Source organism: Marmota marmota, unplaced genomic scaffold (assembly GCF_001458135.2).
Source record: "Marmota marmota marmota unplaced genomic scaffold, marMar, whole genome shotgun sequence".
In the NCBI taxonomy this organism is placed as follows: domain Eukaryota; kingdom Metazoa; phylum Chordata; class Mammalia; order Rodentia; family Sciuridae; genus Marmota; species Marmota marmota.
Window position 1 is genome coordinate 25,894,379 of NW_025999977.1, and position 25,635 is coordinate 25,920,013.

At 33.1% G+C, this 25,635-nt stretch overlaps 1 protein-coding gene across 1 annotated transcript in view; it reads left to right on the forward strand.

The window, feature by feature from the left end:
- Window positions 1-25,635, forward strand: part of Lrpprc (leucine rich pentatricopeptide repeat containing) — a 106,801-nt gene that overhangs the window by 51,113 nt on the left and 30,053 nt on the right. The window contains exons 16-25 of the mRNA XM_015479718.2: window positions 1,575-1,632; window positions 2,710-2,816; window positions 3,027-3,104; window positions 3,432-3,476; window positions 3,831-3,944; window positions 5,174-5,304; window positions 5,979-6,064; window positions 7,488-7,695; window positions 15,962-16,086; window positions 16,721-16,827. Of these exons, the coding sequence (XP_015335204.1) occupies window positions 1,575-1,632; window positions 2,710-2,816; window positions 3,027-3,104; window positions 3,432-3,476; window positions 3,831-3,944; window positions 5,174-5,304; window positions 5,979-6,064; window positions 7,488-7,695; window positions 15,962-16,086; window positions 16,721-16,827 (1,059 nt within the window). The remainder of the gene's footprint in view (window positions 1-1,574; window positions 1,633-2,709; window positions 2,817-3,026; window positions 3,105-3,431; window positions 3,477-3,830; window positions 3,945-5,173; window positions 5,305-5,978; window positions 6,065-7,487; window positions 7,696-15,961; window positions 16,087-16,720; window positions 16,828-25,635) is intronic.

Consider the following 25,635-nt stretch of genomic DNA (forward strand, 5'->3'; position numbering starts at 1 on the left):
ATATATATAAATAGCCAGTAAGAGCAAAAATTTTAATAGCTTCACACATTTCTGTTATACTGTTAAAATTAATGGATTTAAAATCTTGAAAATGTTAGTTTTAAAACAGCAGGAAGCTTTTTATGGAAGTAGTCTTTGACTTAGTCCTAAGAGTCCTTAAGATTTTCAACCTTTCCAAAAGTATTTGACCTTATAGGTTTAATAATTAATTTTCTTTCTGTATGTAAGTATGTATATTTGTGTATGTTTCTGTATACGAATGGTATGCAAACCAACATCAGCCTTTTTAAGAAATTAACTGATTTTATGCAGGAAGCATAATTATAGTGAATTGCATAAAAGATTTTCAGCTTAATAAAATCAGAAGGCATGTTATTAATTGAAATTCCCAATTCTATTTCTGGTATTACTTGAATTGCTAAATTAGAAATGATACTGTTTTGACTAGAGATATTTTCATTGGTTTATTCATTAAATGTGTTTTTGTTCAAATTGGCATTAAATGTTACTGTAAGTATGGCAAAAGTTTCTGGTAGAATTTATTGTTTTCTATGTGTGTGTGTTGATTAAAGGACAGTTGGTAGGTGAAGATTGTTTTGTTTTTCTTTTGCACAATTCTTATTCCTACATTAACTACCTTTTGAATTAACATTAACTATAGCATGGTTTGTATAGAGGCATGTGATCATTTTGCCTGATTTTTTCAGATTAATAAGTAAACAATAGTAGAAGTACAGTTTGGGCCTGTAAACACTTAAAATACATGTGCTTTAATAGCACATAAGCTCAGCTGTTGAATATGCATAAAATACATTAGAATTCTTCACACATGTCATTTGGACAACTAGTATATAATTCTTTTCTGTCTTCAGCCTCAGGATATATAGTTAAATACCCTTTTCAAAGTTATAAGTTGGCATCATAGGTTGTGTAATAATTTTGATTATAAAATATGTTATTTGGATTTTTGAAATTAGAAATTTCTTTTGGTTGGTAGATTTAATGTTGAAAAATAAGTGTGTATGTCTTTTAGTATATGTGAATTAATTGATAAGAATACTTAAGAACAAACAAGTTAAAACTTTTGACCTCTTTTGTTTTAGTGCCATTAAAATGAATGAGAAAATGTCATGGAACAACTAAAAAATTTAAGTTACTGGTCCAGCATATGTTACTTTTTATTTCTATAAAACTTAAAAAGGAGGACACTAATCCCAGTTAGTGTCCTCATCAAAATCAAAATGATGAGAATATTGGTTCATTATTCCTATAAATTACTGTTTATAACAATTTAAAATGATATATATACAAATCACTTTATAGCCTCTCTTTGTGACATTTCATAAAACATTGCTGCTTTCCTTCATCATGTGTTTATTTTTATTTTTAGAAGACAAACCTATTATTTAAAAACAAAACAATCTCCTTGGTGGGTGGGGGTAGTGTTGGATTACTACAATATAGAATAATACCTTACTGGGGAGAGGTTGTATTATTTCAAGAATTCAATTTCAAATTGTATTTGTTCTTGTTTGCGTCTCTTGCTGCAATGCACGAATTTTCTGTCTTACCAGATAACAGAATTGTTGTACAAGGATGGACGTTATTGCCAGGAGCCTCCAGGACCAACGGGTAGCGTTTCAATTTCGATGATTGTAACTTATCCACAAATTCATTCTTCTGTGTAATAATGGACTAGAAGGATTATAGCAGGGAACACTTTTCTTTTGCAAAGTGAAATTTGAAAACATTTGGTTACACATCTTTATATTGATAACCACAGCATTTTGAGATCTGTGAGGTGTTTGGTTTTATAATAATTATTTTTAGAAGGCAGACTTGGGATACTTTCTTTTCATGCAACAAGGAAATGCTTCTTACAGTGTCTGTGGCATAGGCTTAAAAAATCAGAGATTCTTAATATTTATGTGACTTTAATGTTTTGCAAGTGTGGCTAATTTTAAACAAAGTAGGAAAAAGGTCTTGTGGATTTTTTCCACTTAAATATAATTTATTATATAAAAGATTATTTTGTCATTTAATGATTTTCATTCGTCATTTAAGGAAGCTTATAATATATACTTTTCTATAAGAAGCTACCTTTCTTAAAAAGTTCAAATCTCCTATCCCAGGCATTAGCACATGGCCCTGTACATTTTATGCATGAATGCATAGGAAAATTACTGTTGTTACAAAACATCTTTGTTAATCTTGGTTTTTCATTGGCTAATAGGCAGCTCTCCACAGGATTACTATATCTGCTTATTAATATTATTTAACTTTCTATACTCAACATGTATAATCCTTTGTAATTTTATGTGTTTCCCTAAATATTATCCACAAAAAATTAGTGTAGAAAAGTGTAAAGACATTTATTTATTTTTACTACTTGTGATTTGGACAAGAGAGGGGTAAGGCCTTCGGCAGGACCACTTCTGTCACAGAATAGTGGAAAAAAATAGATTGAAGTAAGATTCAGTACTGAAAAGCTGTCACTCGGTCTGAAAATAATTAATATTCCTTTCACTCACCAGTTAGATATGTGCTCCCAAACCACATAATCTCTATGCCTCAGTGATCATTGTTGCCATTTCAGAGCCTCTCATCAGGGTGACATCTCACACCAAAATGATTTCTTATAAATTAATCTTGATAACATGACAGTCTCGGTAATTTTAGTGGAATGCTTTCTCTTGTTTTTTTCCACAGAAGCTGTTGGCTATTTTCTTTATAACTTGATTGACAGCATGAGTGACTCAGAGGTACAGGCCAAGGAGGAGCGTTTGAGACAATACTTCCATCAGCTGAAGGAGATGGTACCATTTCATTTTTTGCTATATAATGCCTGTCCTGCCTGACATGTATCTATTAGATTTGAAATTGCTGCTTTTAAGTACAACCAGACCACTTCTCAATGACATGCAAGAGTTGGAGACTTAAATTATGTCTGAGATAATTTCTGTTAGACAAATTTCAGTTTAGTTGTCTAAAACTCAGGTTTCCCCCCCTCCCTTTCCTTTGCACAGAATATAAAAATTCCTGAAAGTATCTACAGAGGCATTCGAAATCTACTGGATAGCTACCATGTTCCTGAATTGATTAAGGTGTGTGAAATGCTTAATTTATATATAAAAACCTGTTAAATTTTTTTAAAAATACGATGCTTTTGACAAAAAAGAAAAGTTTCATTGGCAGTCATTAAAACAAAGCTTTTTCATTGATTGTTGGTAAAAACTATTTATATATTGAAGAATACATTTAAAACCTTATAGTAATGGTCAGTATAGTATGAACAGAATTGCTGTAAAATGTTGGAAAGGTAGACAAGTAGCATTAAAATGAAGTGGGACTTTCAGATTTTTCTTTGGACATTTGCTATTTTAATTTTCCTTGTGTCTTCTAATTTTGTGCTAACTTAAATCCCAATTTAGGATGTTAATATGATGGTTGAAAGAAAGAAGATAGATTCTCGTAAAGTAAGTAGGTTTTTGAGTGGGTTCTACATGTTATAATAACTGCATTTAACAAGCATTCTAGACTGCGCCCTTATAAAACCAGTGTTTCTTAATATTTTCATCATTTTGTATATGTGTAAGAATTTGGCAAAACCTATTTGTCATCTCTGAAAAATCAACAGACCTAGGAAATTTGCAGATAGTCTTGCAAGATTCATTACCCCTAGAGTCCATCCATTGATCCCAAGGTAAATATCACTATGAGCATTTATAACATAAAGGAAAGTCAATTTAAAGGGTAGGGTGACAAGGGTCAAGTTTTCTTTTTGTAGTAAATTTTTCTTCCTCCTTTCTTTTTTTTTTTTTTGCCTGTAGTCTCAGCAACTTACACCATCTGATTTGGAGTCTACACTTGAAAATCTAAAAGCTAAAAATCAACCTATAGGAGATGTCCTAAAGCAACTGATAATAATGCTTTGTTCAGAAGAGGTAACATTTGTTTAAACATTTCAAATATGCTATTAGGGTAAAAAAAATTATTGTTCATAATAAGCAAAACTGAACATAATATTTATGATTTTTACAATTGATTATTATGTCATGCTTGTGAACAATGCAATTAAATGAAAGGTTAACTAATTTCAGCTACACCTTGAATGGCATGTTTTCGGGTTGCTGTAGTTTGTTTACAATAATCTACAAAGTGAATGATAGTAACAGCCGTGATAGGTTTATCATACATGCCAAATGTCCTTTCAAGCCATGGCTCCGGTCTCTTATATCTAGATTGTCAAGCAACTGATACATGCAGTAGTCATTTGCAAGTCAAATATTACTAGGTTGTTAATGCAGGGATTGAAATTCCATTTTCCTGCTAGAAAAAAGCTCTCTCTGAGATAAAGGGTCTCTTGCCTTTTTTTCAGTGGGCGTCCAGCTGTACTTCGTGTTCATTTTAGTGTGTGTCTGCAATTTGAGGGATATCACTAGACTTTTTTCAGGTTCTAGTTTAGCAAGCCTATGGTTTTAGAAAAAAAAAATCATAACTGAGATTATAACATGGTACTGTTATTTCTTTGGTACTAAACTAGAGTCAGGAACTTTTTATTGGTACATATTTCTGCATCTAGAAATTGGACTATGATTAGGGGCTGATTTAGGAAGTATTTAATCTGGAAGTCTTCTCTAAATAGTACAGTACAAAAGCTAAAACATCAAATTTGGCATTAATAGTGGGCTATTTTACAATAAAAAATCCAAATTTGCATTTGTTAGAATTACCCTACATATACATCTGGCCTGCCTGCCTTTTAAAAGGTGAATAAAAATACCAAGGGGGCAGGGCCAAGTTGATAACATGAAACAGTTTATTTTTATTTATTTATTTATTTATTTATTATTTTTTTGAAATCCTATTTGTTTTTAAATTTTATTAGTTGCTCAAGACAATACAATGATCTTGACATCATACATTTGATTCAAATAGGGTATGAATTCTCACTTTTCCACATGTACAGATTGCAGGATCACATTGGTTATACATCCATGTGTATACATACAGCAATCCTAGTGTCAGTTGTATTCTGCTGTCCTCCCTATTCCCCCCGAAACAGTTTATTTTTAAAGTACTGTAAACTTTTTCTAAATACTGTAACTGAAAATGTGACATTTTTACTTTTATATTAATTTCTTCTTTTTTTTACTTCAATTCTTTATTTTAGAATATGCAAAAAGCCCTTGAATTGAAAGCAAAATATGAATCAGACATGGTTGTTGGTGGCTATGCAGCTTTAATAAATTTGTGCTGTAGACATGATAATGCAGAAGATGCATTGAACTTGAAGCAAGAATTGTGAGTACCCTGGCAATGAAACAACTCATCAGCGTTTATGCTGATATACCACCCTTGATGAGTCACCTAGATTGAATATTGCTGCCTTAAGTAGTTCAAAGAAATTCTTTTGTTGTCAGTATTTTTGAAATTTCATAGCATAAGGCTCTTGTTTCAGCAAGGTGTCTTAAGTACAATAACACAGCCTAGTCTTTAAAGCCAAGGTTTTTTCCCATTGGTTATACTATTGGTGATAGTAACTGTTTTGTAAGGCTTGATAACATTTCCCTTTCTATACTGCACTATAAACAAAATTCTGTCCATTTCTCAGGGATATTTTTTGATCCCCATCCTTAGATTTAGCAAATAAAAATTTGTCATTTGAGGTATTTCAGTGTTCACAGTGAAGGTTAGAATTATGGAAAGTACCATAAAGCAAAAGTGTCTGCAGTAGTATCATTTGCAGGTGGATTGATGCTATATGTATGTGTAGTGTTACGATTTTTACTTCTGAAGTCACTGACTATAATTTACATATTAATTGATATATGGCTTCAAAAATAAATCCTAACTGAAGTATAGGCACCAATATTAATAAGAATTTAGACCTGATGGGCTTTTGGAAGTTATAGGAATTTCAGTCCTTTTTGTCGTTAGTTGTCTTCTAACATAATATAACTGGTTTTATTTCATAGTGACCGTTTAGATCCATCTGCTGTCCTTGACACCAACAAGTATGTAGGCCTTGTAAAAGTATTGGGAAAGCATGGCAAGCTCCAAGGTAAGTCTCCCCATATAAAGGAAAGATGGGATGCAAGTATTTGCCTGTGGCATAACATGTGAATTGATATTAATGGTATATCATGTCCTGCAAAGTGCTGGAACACTTTGCATACAAATTTGCATGTGAATCCAACCAGAGCCACATGGACAGTGTAGGCCATTAGTTTTAATGGATTGGCAGGCTTGTCATTTACATTTGCACAGCTCAGTGCTTTTTGCATTTCTGCAGCTAGTTTTTATTAGCATTGCTGTTTGGATTGAGTTTGAAGATCATGACTTATGGCACAGTTTGCTTATATGCCTGCACTAATGGCTTTGTTTTTGCTTAAGAAGATCTGAAGGCTGAACATAAAACCTATAAACATAACATGATATATAAAAAACTGAATTTTGCACTTGTTTTTAGCTGAACTTTTAATCATATTAGCAAAATGTTTATTTCAGTTGAAGTTTCTATTTAGAATTTCATGAGAAAGGTGTAGCTAATTATATTGTTGATTTGCATACTTCTAATTTTCTCATTGTTGAGGTAATGCTAAATCTAATATAATTAAATGACACTTGGTAATAGGTTCTTACTATTTACTTGTTTCTTAACTTTCTGAATTTGGCTCTATTTTGAAACTTCTTTTTTAGCCTTCCTCACTTCCTTTTATTTTTAGAAATGATTGTTTTGATTTTGTCATAGGGAACAGTGTACGGAGAAAATATGATTTGAACATTGAAATTTTTCCTGGGAAGCCTTTCTAACACAGAAAACTCTTTATAAAGATTTGCCTGCTTTTTTGAAATCACTTTTTGTAAAGTGGTCAAAACATTTTGTCTGTGTAATAATTAAGAACAACGTTATAAAAATGCACTTATTCCATATCCTAAAATGTTTGTTTCTGCCTTTCTAATGAAGCTTAATGAATGTAATGTATTAACATGCAGTCTTTTGGAAAGCTTTCATTGGCTCTGCTTGGCTAATTAGTATCGACATAGCAAACAGGCCCTATCGGTATCAGACCATTAGTCTGGCTGTATATACAGTGTAAACACATCTTTATTATCTGGCCTCCTGACAAGCCATCTGCTGAAGAAACAATGGTGTGATTTAGCAGATGTTAGCTCTGAACTATAAAAGCATCCATTTAGGAGGATCTTACAGCTATAGGGCAGACTGTACAGGGTTATGTGGTGCCGAGTGGGCACACAGTCCCTATCTATAATTTGTAGTCAAAGTTGTAGGGAAATGATAAAACCATGCTATTGTGGATTTATAATTGTAGTCTCGTTTAGAAATGCAAGTAGTAATTAACTTGAAATCGGCATTATACACTAGAATTTACATTCCTGCTGGGCTTGAAATGCTGTTTTAATAGCAGTTTGTTTTCCCTACATGAAATTACCTAAGGGTCTTTTGTGTTACTTCATTGTAGATGCTATTAACATTCTAAAGGAGATGAAAGAGAAGGATGTTCTTATCAAAGATGCAACAGTCTTGTCCTTTTTCCACATCCTAAATGGTGCTGCTTTAAGAGGTGAAATTGAAACAGTGAAACAGCTGCATGAAGCCATCGTCACTCTAGGGTTAGCAAAACCATCTACCAACATAAGTTTCCCATTGGTCACTGTACACCTGGAAAAGTAAGTTAATTGAATTTTGAATTTTAATGTTGGCATTAAAAGAATGAATCTAATCATTTTGGGATTATACTTTGTAAGTACATTGATGTGGAAGCCTTGTGGGTCATTTGCCAAAGAATAAGGGTACTAAGATGGTTTAGGTGACCTTTAAAATCAGCAGCAGCCCTGTGGCTCTGTGGCTTCTCAATGAAGTGGTCTCTGGTATTTTTTTCCCTAGGAGCATGTGATAATATTACATGAAATTGAATCAAATTTTTGAGCCTAATAAATACTGATTATCAATAGATATAAGAAAGAAAGGTCCTCTGAGGTTTTTAATCATGTATCATAACTCTCCTTCAGGTAATAAACATAGAAATACCTATGCAGTACTCCTGGTCTCCATATAGTATTTTAATCACATACAATTATTCTAGTTTTGATAAATGTTGGAGATGTTTCTGCCTTGTGGGAAGATGAATTTTGTTGATAGGGAAAGATTTACTGAGTTTGAAAATTTTACATTTGAAATATTCTTGTTTGTACTCAGTTTAAAATATTATCTTCAATGCAAATCATAAAATCAATTCTACTCTTTTATAATGAGTGAAACATTTTAATAAGATGCTTAAGCATACCTCATTACCTTCTTTTACTTTTGCTTTTTAATTTCTTAGATCTTATCTCTTTGTCATCTTTTGTATGGCTTACTGCAGTTTGTAATCTGCTTATTCTGTGATTAGGATTTTCTGATTTTAGTATGGATGATGTCTTATCAATGCCAGGAAAAAAATGAAATTTATATTTTAACATTTCTCATCTTTCCCCAAAATATCTGGTAGTTTTTATTTATTTAATATGGGGTATAATTAACTGGATGTTATGAATAATTTGGTATTGATTAAGAATAAAAAATTGTTTTAAATAGCTCGTTAGGAAATGTGAATATTGATAAGCTTGAACCCATGCATGTACACACACATCCAAACTAATTCTTTTGCCAGCCAGTCATAAACAGTTATCAAATTGGGTGATTGGCCAAATCTTAACCTCCACAATCTCAGCATTACATTCTTTTAAAGAAATAGTGATTCAAACAATTACTGCATTATTGAGTTCTCATATTCACAGCCAACTTTATATAGAAATCCTATAATTAATATGCTTCCTACTGGAATTTTTTTCAATTGTTTAAAAGACCCATCTCTGCAAATTGCGTGTGGAACTCTGCACAGGGATTTGAAAGAAATGGGCCCAGTGCCCAGAAGAATTAGGCCCTCCTACACTACTGGGCAAAAATATAATAATTAACAAAGAAAACGAGTCCATGGTAGAAAAGTATCTTACAAATAGAAATACTTTGAAGACAGTAGAGATGTGAAAGTTTTCCAAAAGGGGTCTGCAGATGGGGCTCATGAACCAAGGAGAGCTTACCCAAGGGAAAATGAAAACAGCATAGAATTCAGATGGTAACCTGGAGCATGCTCTGTGCTACTGATCATTTAGAACAGTTAGGTGTTTGTATGTCTCAGTCAAATTTGGCTGTCTTTGTTAATTGGACCAACAATCTAAATTTTTATCTTTTCCTTCATGGTGTCTTAATACTTTCAGAAACTTGTAGAAATTATTATCTTCTATTTTTATTTACATTGAGTTTTTACTTTTTTCTTTTGCTATCTTTACTTTGTAGAAGCAGTCTCCCCGACATGTTCTTTCAGTTTCATCTATCATAATAAAAAGATTATGTCAGCTGTTTTAGAGTCATGAGAATAAAAAGGATATAAAGGAAATTTAATATTTATAAAATTTCAGAAAGGAGTAGTAGCACTATTGTCAGGGAAAATGCTAGAATGAAACACTGACTTTGAAACTTTTGTTCAATTCTGTTTTGTATAACTGATGGAAGATAGCTAATTAATTCAGAATCATGACAACTACTAGGATTAACTACACCAACCTGCCAAAAAGGCCCCATGTATTTGATTTGATTAAATATGTTCAGTCTTTAGTAATACCATGTAATTGACCCCAGCAGGTATGAGCTCATCTGGGTAGTGAGCCTTATTTATTCAAACTTGTGATAAAATTATGAAAAACATTTCAGAATATCATTTAAAAACCTTCATTATTTCATTCAAAAGCAAGCATCTTTTTGGCATGTCATTTCGAAAGACTCTAAAGAGGATATCAGTTTCATATTATAATTCTGAAGGAAATCTGTGAGATTGAGTTCCTTAGATAATAAGTTCAGACTCCGTGGATCTTAATTTTGAACCGACTTCCAACACTGGGTAAAGCACAGAGGAAATGATACCATATCAGTTTGTGTCCTTGGATAATGCTTTGTGGGCTTGGAAATAATGCATTTTGTTTTTATGCATTTGGCAAGGGAAATCTAAAACAATAACACATGTATAACATGATAGAAAAGTTTGTAACTGGCCTTTATTACGTTTGTATTAAACAGAAAAGAAATTTTTTTAAACAAATTTTTGTGTGCTTCTATTATATTACACTACAATCTGTAGGCCATTAGCTATATGTAGTCCAAATGAATATTATTTTAAAATTTTCTTTTGTAACTATTTTATTTTAAAATTTATTTCTTTTATTAAAGTCATGTCTGATTCAGGGAGATGACAGGGATCCTCCATATGCAGTAAAAAGAAATGCTTTATAATAGGTTAAAAGAGCTTTTGATTAGTCTTCCTGTTACGGTAAAGGAAAAACAATTAATAAAATCTGGTCCATTAGATTTTTAAACAGAGAAATTTGTATGATGCAGTTTCAGATTCACTTGTTTTATAGCTGATCCATTTTGGTTTCATTGCATATGAAAAATATCTGAAGCTGTTTAACTGGATTATATTAGCGCAGATGATCAAAGCAGCTTTAATTTCTGCTTTCCATTAAGGACTTTTTTGTGTATGTGCTGATTTGTGCTATAGTCTACATCTGCACATATGCATTTAATTTAAGTGCATCATGGATTTTGTATACCTAATCCTTCCAGACCTCTTGGCGAATTAATCTTGAGTTTTTCATAAATGTCACAATTTTCACTAAAATGAACCTGTAACAATATAAGTTTCGAAAGTCATTGTAACACTTTGATATGTTACATAAAGGGGAAATGCACTTTTTAAAATGCTAGTTATTCTGTCATACACACTCCCCTTCAATTTTAGTATCTTCATTTGTACTGGATACTTTTATTATTTATGGGAATGCTTGTCTTCTAGAGTAAAACTCTTTATGTGCTGAAAGGAAATTAAGGAGGTTTGACTCTTTAACTCCATTATTGCAATTAAGAATTTAGCATCATCAGTGCCAAAGGACAAAAAGTGTTTCATTTGCCCTAGGGGGACAGGACAGTGATAAGATGATTTTTCGTCAAGGATCATTGGGTCGTAATTAAGTTACATTCATGGCTATTGCTTTTTGAAGGATGATTGGTAAATGACAGGCTTCATGTGCTTAGTACGGACAGTGTGCAGTAGGGTTTTTTCTCTCTCTGTCAGAAAATCCTGTTGAGCCTGATAATGTAAATGTGGCATTTTATTCTGAACAAAAGAGCAGGGAAATGAGCTATCTTGTCTAATCATTCAGTTGTTTAACACCGACTTCCAGTTTAGACTCAATTGGCTGGAAAGCACTTGACATGTGAAGTTAGTGCTGTTCGGAACGCATGTTTGAGTAAATTTTAAAGTAAGTGACAGCTAAATTGTACCTAGGGAAATTACAAAGCCTTCAACACAGTTAATTTTTTGGGGAGGATTAGTTGTAATTGCAACACCAGTCTCCTTGAAGATTCCTCATTTATAGATGATGAACAGAAAAAACATTTAGCTCTTTAAGGACAGATTCTCTTAACAGAATAATTTTTATGAAGATGATGGTTTCTCTTGAATTGATTTCTCCCCATATTAAAATCTGCTGAAGATTTATAGAATAGTTTGTTTTTAGGATGTTGAGTTTGTTTTTCATTTCTTCTTAAAAACTTTCCCACCCCCAGCTCCACTTTTCTCTATTGATTTCAGATTTGAGAGCTTTTCAGTCAGTAAGGCCTTTAGGTAAATTGCCACTTCAATAACACTTTATGTGTAATGTTGGAGCACTTTGTTCCAATTAAAAATAATATTTGTCATCTTTTTTTGTTGTCTAAATTAAATATGTGCTCTGGATTGAAAAGTTACTTCCCATGTATAAGTAAAGAAACTAGGTTGAGAACTATCGATAGGTGAATATAAACAGTTGTCACAGGTCATTCTGCTTTTAATAATTCAGATCGTATAGAACACATGGATGATTTTACAGTTGTATCAAAGAATTTATTTGAGTTAGGAGGGCTTTTTTTTTTTGGTACCTTGAAGGAAATATTTGTTATTTTTTATTTGTTCTAATTAGTTAAGCATGATTGTAGAATGCATTTGGATACATCATACATAAATGGAGTATAACTTCTCTTTTTTTTTTTTGGTTATACATGATGTAGAATTTCACTCGTTGTGTCGTTATATATACACATACAGTAATAATGTCAAATTCATTCTACTATCTTGAAGAAACTATTTTTATAACCATTAGATGCCTGCATCCTGCCTTGTATTTGCTTTTCTGTTGTTGATAATTATAGCATATTTTAAAGACTAAAACAAGAAGTAATATTAGATTTGACATATAAACTTTGAACTTGCCTTTTGTATTTTCTTTTATGTAATAATGTAAAAATGTAGTTTTATATACAGTCATATTTTTTTTAAATGAACAATTGGTTCTAGAATGAATTTTGATATGGTCCAAGTAAACCCATTCAAGATAATAAATGTAACTCTTTTTTTTTTAATAGAAACAGAATATTTTTTAAATTTTTATTTATTTATTTATTTATTTTTATGTGGTGCTGAAGTTTGAATCCAGGGCATCACTCATGCTAGGCAAATGCTCTACCACTGAGCCACAACCTCAGCCCCATAATGTAACTCTCATTTAAGTTTAACAATTACTTAGTGGTCTGCCGCTTTCCCATAAATGTGTGTATTTTTTAAAAATTTAGAATTACAGAATTATCTTTTCCCCCAAGTTTGCCTTTATTTTATAGGCTCACAGAATTTTGACAAAGCTTACATTTTTAATTTGCATCAATAAAAATACTGCTTTTTTAAAGCCAGGTGTGGTGGTGTAGGCCTGTGGACAAAGGCTATGGCAGGAGGATCATAAATTTGATGCCAGCCTGGACAACTTGGCGAGACTGTATCTCAAAATAAAATTGATAAAGGGGCTGTAGACATAGCTTAGTGGTAGAATGCTTGCCTAACATGTGCAAGGCTCTGGGTTTAATCTCTAGTAATACAAATGCATACATATATATACACATGAATAACTTTTTAAATGACTGGGTTTTTTGTTGTTGTTTTTAATTTTTTTTTAATATTTATTTTTTAGTTGTAGTTGAACACAATATCTTTATTTTTATGTGGTGCTGAGGATCGAGCCCAGGGCCTCACACGTGCTAGGCAAGCGCTCTACCGCTGAGCCACAACCCCAGCCCCTAAATAATTGTTTTTTATTTGCATATATAGTTTTATTCATGAAAATTGTGTAGTTCATTGAAATTTGGGGGGGGTGGTATTTAAAAATGATATAGATTTTTATTTTAGAGATAGCAGTATGTTATAGAATTGATTTTCTTTTTGTATTCTTTGAGGTTTGTGAAAACCAGTGACTAAAATTTTTTTCAGGAATGGACTTTTAAAAACATGGATATAAAACTTAGAAATTGTTTATATTGAAATAAGCACAGAATCAAATTTTGAATGTAGAATTAATATATCGACAGGATGTTTTCAAGAATTATTGTTATTTTTGAGAAGAATTTAAAATCATTTCTGTTATACAAAGTGTACAAAGAAAATCATAAATCACATTGAGTTGCAGAAGTTAGAAGTATATTGATTGGAAATGTGTTGTCCCACATTTTGGCCAAGAAGCAGTTTCTATGTTTTTCCTTTTGCTATGTTGCAACTCTTTATGATTTCATTCTGTCTTATAAAAGTGGTATTTTCACATGATTTTATCTGCTGGTGTGAAACATGTGAATAGATAGATGATCCTAATCAACACAGATCCACATACCTTTGGAGGGGAACCCAGCCATTTCTGTGATAACCTGTTTTTTATCACCACTTCTAGGAGTCTGAGCCATATGTAGTACTTATGGGTTGAGATCCACATCCAAAGTCCTATGAATATACAACTCTGTTCATGGTGATGCTAATTTTAGATGCTTTTCACATTTTTTTAAAATATTTTTTTAATTGTAAATGGACATAATATCTATATTTATTTATTTTTACGTAGTGCTGAGGATCAAACCCAGTGCCTCACACATGTGAGGCAAGCGCTTTACCACTGAACTGCAGCCCCAGCCCTGCTTTTTTCACATTTTTTATTTCCAGCACCGAGTTTTCAAGCTTTTATAGGCAAGGCAAATGATGACAAAGTATGGGAGAAATATATATTTTTATCTTTTTAAAGTGGCTTGGTCCACCCACAAGTCAGAATGCAGTTTAATGGAGACAGAAAAGAACCAATTAGTCATTTATTTCATTTCTGTCTTCAGTACACTTTGTATGAAGTGTCCACTGTAGATGTCTAATTGATTTTATTGGCAATCCTAAGAGCAGTAACATTGGTACTTAAAATTACTAACAAATGTATGGATTATTTCCATTTTGCTATTTTTGTCTGTTATTGTTCTGAGCATGTATAATCTTCTGAAGGATATATTTGGAGACTAGAGACATTAACATGTCGCTTTGATTGACAGAACAGTTATTCATTCATTTATTGATAGGTTTGACCTAATGTAGGGCAAATAAAAGTGAGACAATACCATTCTAGTTTGGGGATTGATCTGAAAAAGCAAATCTTGCCAGTTTAAAACAAAACAAACATCAATATGTATTAGTTGTCCTCTTAAAAATGCTTTAGTAGTTTTCCACTCAGTGGAATTGTAGAAAGGCAATAACTGAACCTGTGTCTGAACAAGGGAAAATACTGATTATATAAAGCTTTATATCATATGTGGTAGCTACTATAGCATTTCTCTTGTATGACAGTAATCTAGCCTGCAGCATCTACTTTCAGTTTTGAAATTAACCTGTAATTTAGTCTTCACCCCAAATGACAAAAATTCAAATGACTCTGTGGGGTGCCAGAAGATGCACTGTAAACAGGGCTCAGGAAGGGGATAAGGTATAGTTCCATCAGGATTGGCTCATTTTCACTGTGTCAGTATTATTGTACTGAAATTAACACTTCTTCATTCTATTTTACTTTTTTAGTACAGCTTAAAATCTTAATCTAGATAAAATAGTAATCTGATCTAGAGCAACGTAACATTTGCATAATGGACAGGCTATAATAGGAAATTTGAAAAGACTTTTTTGTGAAAACTGATGTGAATGTAAGAGAAATTTATATTCTCTACAAAGATACTGTTAATTTCACTAGTTATACTTTGTCTCTCTCTTTCTGACCATGCTTCTTTTTAAATCTATTACATACTCTATTTTTAAAAAAATCTTTAATTTCTTATACCAGATTGTAACACCTTAGTAGATTATGCAGACAGCAGTGCTTTTCATGTGCAATGAGATGCTTTGAACTGAAAGTAGAAGTCCAAAGACCTGCCACCAATACTTTCCTCTGTTTACTTAGTTGCTTTAGGCAAATAAGTCAATCTCTAAATGCCTTAGTTTCTTCATTTCTTTAAAAATAAAGAAGGTGGCAAGTAGAATTGGATTCTATAATATCTATAGCTCGTCTAAGGTCTCACATATTTCTGAAGCTGCCTTTTTTCTTTGAAAGGAAAAACGATACTTTTTAAGCACCCACAAAATATATTTCTACATTCTTGTCTAAGAAACTGACTGAAATGAAAATAACTTTATTTTAATTTATTGCCATGTAAAACAAATACTTTGACTTTATAACTGGAAATAATATATTCTTATGACAACTTATTACATATTTATTTTATTTAAAATAAAATCAGAGAATGCCTTCCGTCTATTTTGACCTTTCTTTCTTCCTAAGTACCTTTAAGCATAATAATAAAAGGTAAAGCAAGGAAATAAATAATAAAAATAATAAAAGGTAAAGCAAGGAAAATAGTGAAGTTTAGTTTACATTTTGATTGATCTCTGTGCATCTCTAAACTTATTGAGAGCTAAACTGAATTTCAATATACCTTATTTATTTATTTTAATTTTTCCCCCCCAAGGGATGACTTGTATGCTGCTCTTCAAGCTACCATTGACTGCTATGAAAAGTATAAAATATTACCAAGGATTCATGATGTCTTATGTAAACTCATAGAGAAAGGCGAGACAGATCTAATCCAGAAAGGTAAGTTTCCTAAACATATTAGTGTAGTTGGATTTTTTTTCTTGCTTGCTTGCTTAATTTGAACGTGAAGAGAAAATTTAACAGAAGACAAGCACATTCAGAGATGCTTTGTGGCATTTCAGAATTGAAAAGAAATGTATCAGGTAGATTTTAAATATTGTAAATGTCCCTTGATTTTCGATAAATGTTTCTTTTAGAAAAATTATCCCCTATTATTTATTGTGTTCGACTTCTTGGCACTCTGCCTTTATGAAGATTTTTCTTTAACCTTATCCTCACCATTTCTCTTTGAAGTTAGTCTTAGGTACTTGATGTTATATATGAATACTTTTAGATAAGGAATATGACAGAAAATTGGTTGGTAAAGCTATGTTCTTGAAGTTATTCTTGATATTCTTTTTTTTTTCCTAAGTTGTAGATGGACACAGTACCTTTATTTTATTTTTATGTGGTGCTGAGGATCGAACCCAGTGCCTTCCACATGAGAGGCAAGCAGTCTTCCACTGAGCTACAGCCCAGCCCCTTATACTTGTTTTTAAGATAAAGGTTTTTAAAAATTTATCCAGATCTTCATATGATACTGTGTTTTAATTTTTTTCTTCTAATACATATTTTTTTCTTTCCTCCTATCTAGCAATGGACTTTGTGAGCCAAGAACAAGGTGAAATGACGATGCTCTATGATCTCTTCTTTGCTTTCCTACAAACAGGAAATTACAAAGAGGCCAAGAAGATCATTGAGGTGTGATTTTAACTACAGTATTCTAATTGTACAGCTATTTAGACTCTTAATTAGAATACATTTAAAATTTTTAACCTTTAATTACACTTGTTCTGATTCATGTTAATAGAATTCAGTGCCAATAATGGGGTGGGGGGGAATCGGCCAGCTTCCTTATTGTATATAATTACAGTTCAGAAAAGGCAGTCTGGTTGTATATTGAATTTGTTTCCTCACTTTGTTAAATTCACTATTATATATCAAAATGATATTTGCATATTAAATCTTGGATTGTGGAACAATTAAATTAAACTGGCATTCCTGGGTGTAAAGTTGCTAATCCTCTTTGCCAAAGAATTCTTTGTTCTTAAAAGCAGTAGAATTTAATTTGCTGCAGACCATGCTCAGATTTATTTGTAATGCTTGTCTACAAGTTAATCAGCCAAACAAGTGCTGTCTGCAACTGTTTGGCATTTAATTTAAATTTTCTTTTTCTTTCCTCGATATGGTAAGCAGCTTATGGGAAATGGTAGGTGACAAACCTGGCCTATTTAGGATTAGTATATTTTATCTAGGCTTTACTGAAATTTTTGTTACTGGAATTGATAAGGCAAAGGGCAACTATAAAGTCCATCCAAATTGTGATTAATTTCACCATTAAACAAGTCTTTGTCCAGTAAGAAAATAAAGCATTCTACAGAAGGTAGACCCATTGCTTTAAGAAAAATTAACTTCATGATATTAAAACTGTTCATTTACAACTACAAAAGTAATCACATTTCTTTGAAATCATACTTTGCTTTTACTCCATGTCCTTTTCCAGAAATGTCAATGGTAGGCAGGACACAAAGGTGGTATTTGGCCTCCTTGTGTATATGAATGACTCCTTATCCTGAAACTCGAGTATAGGCTTACAATCCAGTTTTCTCTTAATGTTTCTCTTAATGTTTTTCGAAGAAGAGAAAAGTCTAATGTGGAAAAAGAAGACTGTAAAATTAATTCAGAACTTCTCTTTCTCTGTCTTATGATTCAGATCTGCCCACCTGTCAGTATCTTAGTGCTTCTTTAGTAGTTCATTTGTATTTTCTAGAAAATGGCATAAATTCTTCCATTGCAAGTATGCAGTGAATCTAAAAATGAGAGTAGTTGTCTGCTTCTTGATTTACCACACTGTATGCGTGGTCTTAGTATTAGCAGGTCACTGATCAGAGTAGAAATGGAGCTTGGATTTTCAGATAATAGCAATGAAAGATTTCTGCAGGAGGAAAGTATGTTCCTTTCTCTGTGTAATAAGCAAGATATAATAGAAAAAGCCACAGGCATTGGAGTAGTCCTCCTTTTACCATCTACTTGCTTGCATGATAATGGACAAGTTACTAAACCTTTCTAAGCTTCCTCATCTGTAAAAGGGAATATATGTCTTTAAGATTCAATCACATAATGTATGTAAAGCAGCATGCATGTTTCCTGGATTATGGTAAGTGATCAATAATATTAATTCTCTTTGCCCCTTGAAGGTGGGGATTGTGTTGTCTTCTTTTCCCCACATAATTTTCCTTAGCCTAAAGTACGTGCTTTCACACAAATTGTCAGAAGACTGTCTCTTAATTACTTTAGAGCTTTGCTAGTATGCATCATTTAGGAATAACTGTCTACTGACAACAGAATTTTCAGAGTGGATTGTACAAAATTGTTTAAAGGATGAAGAATAACTGTACAGACCCACTGTAATAACCAAAGATAAGATAGCAAGATGTGTAATATATTAGAATATCCTGAAGGGTTTTTTCTGGGATTTTAAATAATGATTCATTGAGGATGAATTAAGGTGGGAATTTGCTTTTTTGCCATTAAAATTCAAGATATAAAGTTGTCTAAGGATTATTGAAAATATAAAATGTAATGAAAATTAATGACCTCAGACTGTAGAAGCAATATGAAAGAATTCTGTAAGTATTGAGTAACATTCTTATCATTCCTCCAAAAGTAATAGGGTCTTATCAATGGGTAGATTTCTGTGCAGTTGAATTTTCCAAAGTTTTTTTGTATTTGAAGCACTATGGGTGATGAGATAAGCCAGACCTGAAAATGCATACATTAAATGATTTCTGTGTTTAGATAGATAGGACCTGTTTTGTCTTCAGAATGAGTTAGTGTGTGTGTGTGTCTATACATATATACACATATATATATTTACATATCATGTATTATAGATAATACATTTAACATTTTGTTTCTACACATAGATTATTATAGAAGAGTGGAAATAGCTAATTTTAAAATATGTATTCTATATTTTCTGAGTTTTCCACAATGAGCATATTTACCTTTACATTTAGAAAAATTATTATTGTCTTCCAAAAGGAAAGAGTAAGAGAAGAAAACAAATCAGGTTAAACCCAGATCAACTCTCAAGTAGCTAATATGAAACTCCTTGTATAAACTCCTTTAGTATATAAAGATAACTGCTGTGTAAGACTGAGAAGTATAAATAGTTCTGAGAGTTCATGAAAGGAACTTATTCCCTGTGTAGGAAGTAGGGAAGACTTCTGGAGGAAATGGGTTTTGGTGGATATGGTTAGTTCTTTAAAATTCATGCTTTTAATGGGGATGAGAAGCATGTTAGAGTTAAAGAGAAGAAGTAGAAAAGGGGGATCTCCAGTTCACTCATTCTGGGTATAAGATTTGTTGAGAAATATCTTGGAAAGATAGATAGTTTGAAGATTTTAGAGACTCTTCAATATTAGAATAAGGAAATTAGAGTTAATTCAGAAAACAATGGACTCTAAGCAGTGTTAAATTTTTTTTATACCATCAGAACGTTATCATCTAGATTAATGGGGGCTTTTGGCAGTGAGATTAATAAAGATCTGAGTTAGGACAGTGGTTGTAGAAGGTTTTAAGATTCTTGTGTGTTTGTTTGTTTTTTACAGTGGAATGCATTTTGATATATTTTACACAAATGGAGTACAACTTCTCATTAAAATTCTTTACTTAGTCATCCCAAATGATATGTAGTAATTGAAGTACAGTCACCTTAGTGAACAGAAGGTGGGGTGAATTAATAGAGGCATAAGACAAACTAAGCTCTGATTCAGATCCAGTATAGCCTCTTCTATCATGAAGATTGAGATGAGGCATTGGCAGATTTCACTTGAAACTTCCTGAATGCAATTCTTTAACAATAAGGCAGTTTAGCATTTGAGCTGCTTCCCAGTTTGACCATTTCCTCTCTCCCTCTTTTTTTCCTTCCCTCTTTCTGTTCATTCCTCTCTTTCGCCCTCCCTTACTTTAACAAATAATTATTGATCATGTCATATTGGCTACGTAAAAGACCATCCTTAAAAAATAAATTATAAAATTCAGTGTGTGCCAGGTGTGGTGGCACACATCTGTAATCTCAGTGGGTCTCGAGGCTAAGGCAGGAGGATCATGGGTTCAAAGCCAGCCTTAGCAATTTAGCAACTAGGGAGACCCTGACTCAAAATAAAATATTTATTTAATAAAGGGTTGGTACTTAATCAGTGATTAAGTACCCCTGGGTTCAATCCCCAGTAAACCCTCCTCCCTTTTGACCAAAAGGCAGTAGTTGTATGCTAGGAATAGAGCTCAGTGGCAGAGCACTTGGCTAGGATGATTGAGGCCCTAGGTTCAATCCCCAGTACCACACACACAAAGCAATAGTTGCTATAAAATAAAATGTTGTAGAAAAGATCTATTTCAGTCTATGTTTTTCCAAGGTAATACTCTTTGGAAGGAGAACTGCAAGATTAATTGGGCTAGGTACAGTGGCACATTCCTTAAATCCTAGTAATGTGGGAGGCTAAGGCAGGAGGATCTCAGATTCAAGGCCAGCCTCATCAAATTAGTAAGAGTCTAAGCAACTTAATTAGATCCTGTCTGAGAATAAAAATAAAAAGGGATGGGGATGTCACTTAGTACATTATTAAACACTTAACAAATATAAGTTTGATTCCCTTCATTTTTCTTTTTAAATTTTATTATTATTACTTTTACAGTTCCGCTTAGGTTGCTGAGTCTGACCTCAAACATGATCTTCCTGCCTCAATCTCCTGAGTTGCCTGGATTATAGGCATGCACAACCACACCCATCTCTATATGGCATATATAACATTGTTTCCTTTTTTTTTTTTTTTTTGTAGTTGTAGATGGACAGAATACCTTTATTTTGTTGGTTTATTTTTGTGTGATGCTGAGGATCGAACCCAGTGCCTCACACATGCTAGGCAAGTGCTTTGCCACTGAACTATGGCCCCAGCCCCGAAGTCAACCCTTTTGTCTCTTCTGCAGACTCATCTTCTGGGAACTATCTAGTTCTTTCCAGCATTCTTATGGCACATTCTGGAATTCATTATGTATGCCGTTGAGGAAATGTTTACAAATGAGTTTTATAAACTTATATGAGTATATCAGATACAATTTATTAAATATATTCTATAGCTCTCCAATTATGATCATTTTTTACACACACCCCCCCCATGGAAACAAGTAGAATTATACATCTTATTATTTAAAATATGTCAAGTATAAAGACTGATTGTTAATGCCATTGCTCATTTAGTCTTTTTTGTGTTTTTCTGTACTTTTGTTCAATGCATAATTCACTTGGCTAGTATGATGGAGGCCCTAGTTTCAATCCCCAGCACCACAGTTTATATACAGTTGAAATGAGTTGAATCATGTATCTTACCTAATACTTTCTTCACCTGTCAACACTGCTTCTCAATTCCCCTCCAGTGAACTCCTCTAATGTCGTAACTCCTCTCATTTTTTGGGGGTGGGAGGACGGTATGGGGATTGAACTCCGGACCCTCAACCACTGAGCCACATCCTAGTCCTATTTTGTATTTTATTTAGACACAGAGTCTCACTGAGTTGCTTAGCGCCTCGCTTTTGCTGAGGCTGGCTTTGAACTCGTGATCCTCCTTCCTAAGTCTCCCGAGCAGCTGGTATTAATAGGCGTGCGCCACCACACCTGACTAATCATTATTTTTAATGGTCACATCATCCACTATAAATGAAATAATGTTTATTTGTCCCTTTCTTCTTTGAGGAAAATTTTCATTGTAATTAGAAATAATCATGATTCATATCTTTATTAACTACAGTTATACTTGGTTTTCAGATTATTTACTTTAGATCATTTCTCAGGACTGGGTCAACTGCCCCTACCATTTTCAAAGTGCCTGATAGATAAAGACAGAAGTGCTAATGTCTTTGGAGGTGAGGCCTCCTTTGTGGTTCACGGGAGAAAAAATTTGAGTTGTTAGTCAAACGCTCCTTTTGCTAGAAACTCTGGTAAAATAAAATGACATTTCTCTCTAAACAAACAAAAATAACTTCAGTACTTTAATTGTATTTTAAAGTACTTTAGTCACCTCCCAGGAAGGGAATGTTGCTGACTATTAAGATAAAGTGACACTTATTGAATATTTCAGTTTGTATGTAAAGACTGGACATTAAATCCAGGGATACATGATGTACATAAGATACAAAGTTAAATAATAGTATGAAATGTTAAATAACTGTATCAAAGGCATCTTTAAGGAAATATGTCACTTAATTTATCTCTTACTGAATGCCTGTCATATGCCAGGCACTGCTAGTTATCAGTGCAGTCCAGAGATGAGAAAGATCCTGCTTTAAATGTAACCAGCTTTTCTTAATGCAAACTCTTCCCCTGGGGCTCAAACCTAAATTACCAGGTGAACAGTATAACTAATAATGGTAATTCTTTTATGCTTCACAAATAGTTTTAATGTACATCTTTATATTAGCCTCACAGAACTACTTTTAGAAGTAACTAGGGCAAAGCTTTAAGGACCAAATATGGGATGTGGAGCTTCTTTATTAGTAGTGCTGTGGAGTTTGAAATCAGGCCCTGATTTCCCATTTTCTGTCATTTCTCCTGTTTCATCCCTACCTCCGTGACCTCCCAATACCTCATTATCTGAACTATCAAAACAGTTTACCTTTCTCTTTTTCAAGTTAAACTTTCTGTCTCATCTAATTTTCTCCCCGCTTCCACCCTGTAGCCAGAGTAAATTTGCAGTCTTCTCAGTGGAGGAAATACTCTCTGTTCATGGCTTTTGGGTTAAGACCAAAAGTTGGGGGCTGAGGTTGTGGCTCAGTTGGTAGAGTGCTTGCCTAGCATGTGTGAGGCAGTGGGTTCGATTCTCAGTACCACATATAAATAAATAAATAAATAAAGGTCAATCAACGACAACAACAACAAAAAAAAAAGACCAAAAGTTGGTATTCTAGTGGTTTTCCAATCTTTGTTACTCTCCTCTTTGTTCTTCACTCTACCAAATTCAGGGCTTTTATCCCAATTTGCCTTCCTTAATAGGCCAGGATGGATCCCATATGTACAGAGTACAGAGTAGAGATTGGAGCTAGTTTTTCCTACCCTGACTTTCAGAATTTCAAGTTGTGTCACTTCTCATGCAAATTCAAATCCCTATCCCATGAGTTAGTTTACTGTCTCCTCTGTAATACCCAGGGAAACGAATCATGTTTAGTTTATGATGCACTGTTTCCTTGACTCCATCAGCCATATTTTCCTCCTTATTAGACATGATATTCAAATCTGCACTGAAGATTTTCGAGAGAGGTATAATTGCTAAAATGCATAGTAAGTGCTATGATACCTCTCTCTTTCCTTGCTCTTTCTTACCTATGATGGCAAATAGTTGAGCTGGATTCTTGTGTTTGCTCTTGGAAAACCTGTGCATGATTTTTTCTTCTTACTCTGCAGGACATGAGGCTAGAGTGGGAATTTTGTTGACGTTATTGTTTTCCATTTTTCACTTAAATTATATGATCAAGAAAACTCAAAAGTATGTGAAAATTTTCAGTCACATTTAAGATGATCTTTCTTTAGATTGAAGTACAGTGGGAAAAAAATTCTTCATTTCTTTTTACTTTGAAAGTAATAATTGTTTGATGATCTGTTTTTACTGATCTACATAGAAGCTTGTTATGATACCAGCAGATTTAAATCAGAATAATGTAATGAAACTAGTATAATAGGTTACTTTTTTGTGCTGATCAGTAAACGCAGAGATGTGTTTTGAAGCACAGTAACTCAGGTACAAACAAACATGCCAGTTTTTCTATTATAATAATTATTTATCTTCTTTATGAATTAAATAAATTTTATGTAGCAAAATACAGAAAGAATTATATAAGTGAGTTCATTGTTTTAATTAACATTAACTGGCTTTTGATGTTATATTTCACATCCCAATTAGAATTCTGTTCTTCTCTTCTCCATGTTTTTATTACATTTTCTATTTCTGCTTTCAACTTGGAGTGTTTAAAATTCAATAAGATGTTAAGAGATAAGCCAGAAATGTTGACTATTACAGCAGCCTAGGAGATTTAGTTAATCTGACCTAGATGTTCTTTTGAGGATTGAGATTTATATGTGAAAACAGTTCTCAATTTCAAAATGAAACACAGGAAGATCTGCTGTATAAGTCAGCTGTCCTGCTGGTGACAGGCAGATTAATCAGCCACAAACAGGAAAAGTTTACCTTGACAAGTTGTGCTATTTAGATCTTTGGCATTTGGATCAGAACTGATATTGAAAGTTGTAAGTGAATGTAGCCCTTGCATTTTGCCGTGTTCTAAAGAGGATTATTTGCTAGTTTTTCAAGGGCTTTTTGTATACATTGACGTTGGTTTCATTTTCATTTTGTAATGCATGTGAAGCAAAACAGATGTGAGGAAAGTCTTGAATAGAAATTGTGTCTGAATATGATATTAATGATATTTAAGAATATATTTCAATGGTTAATTTATCATTTATTTTTTTTATATCCCAGAATGTGGATATTTGCACCAATAGAATGAGAACACTTAACCCAACTTATACTGTATTCATTTTCCCATCTTTCTGCCAAAGCTGTAAGATGTTAGTTCTGCCTCAGTTTTTAATTTAACATTGTATAATATTATTTTGTAAAATTAAAAATAATGGGAAGCAGGTTGGGGTTATGGCTCAGTGGTAGAGTGCTTGCCTAGCATATGTGAGGCCCTGGGTTCAATCCTCAGCACCACATATAAATAAATAAATAAGCACCACATATAAATAAATAAATAAGCAAGTAAGTAAATAAATAGTGTTCATCTACAACTAAAAAAATTCAAAAAATAATGGGAAGCCAGTCATGTTGGCACATGTGTGAAGTCCCAGCTACTCAGGAGGTTGAGATAGGAGAATTACTTGAGCTTAGGAGTTCAAGGGCAGCCTAGGTAACATGGTGAGATCTCTGTCTTTAAAATCATAATATAATTATGGAGACTTACGAGTAAGAGATCAGGGATACCTGGTTACAGCAACAAAGCCAAGTAGAGAAAGCAAGAAAGGTCCCTCCTCTAGAGTAGAGCAGCCAATGCTGATGAGTTTGTGGTTGTCTTATCATAGCGTTGTGATGGAAATGCAGTGTTTAATGGTGAAACCTTCTAAGAGATGCTGAAAATACTAGAGGCAGAAGGACAAATCCTGGGAATTATGTTGACATAGTTTTTCTTTTTATCCATAATACAACATTGTGAAATAAATTCCTGAAGCCAAGAGTTATTGACTAAATAATTTGTAATTGAGGATATAACACATGTTTAAATTTTTGAAGCAAATTTAGAGACAGGGTCTCACTGAGTTGCTTAGCACCTCACTTTTGCTGAGGCTGGCTTTGAACTTGGGATTCTCCTGTCTCAGCCCCCTGAGCCACTGGGATTACAAACGTGCACCACTGCACCTGGCCATCAATTCTTTTTGAACTAAAGAAAAGTATAACCATT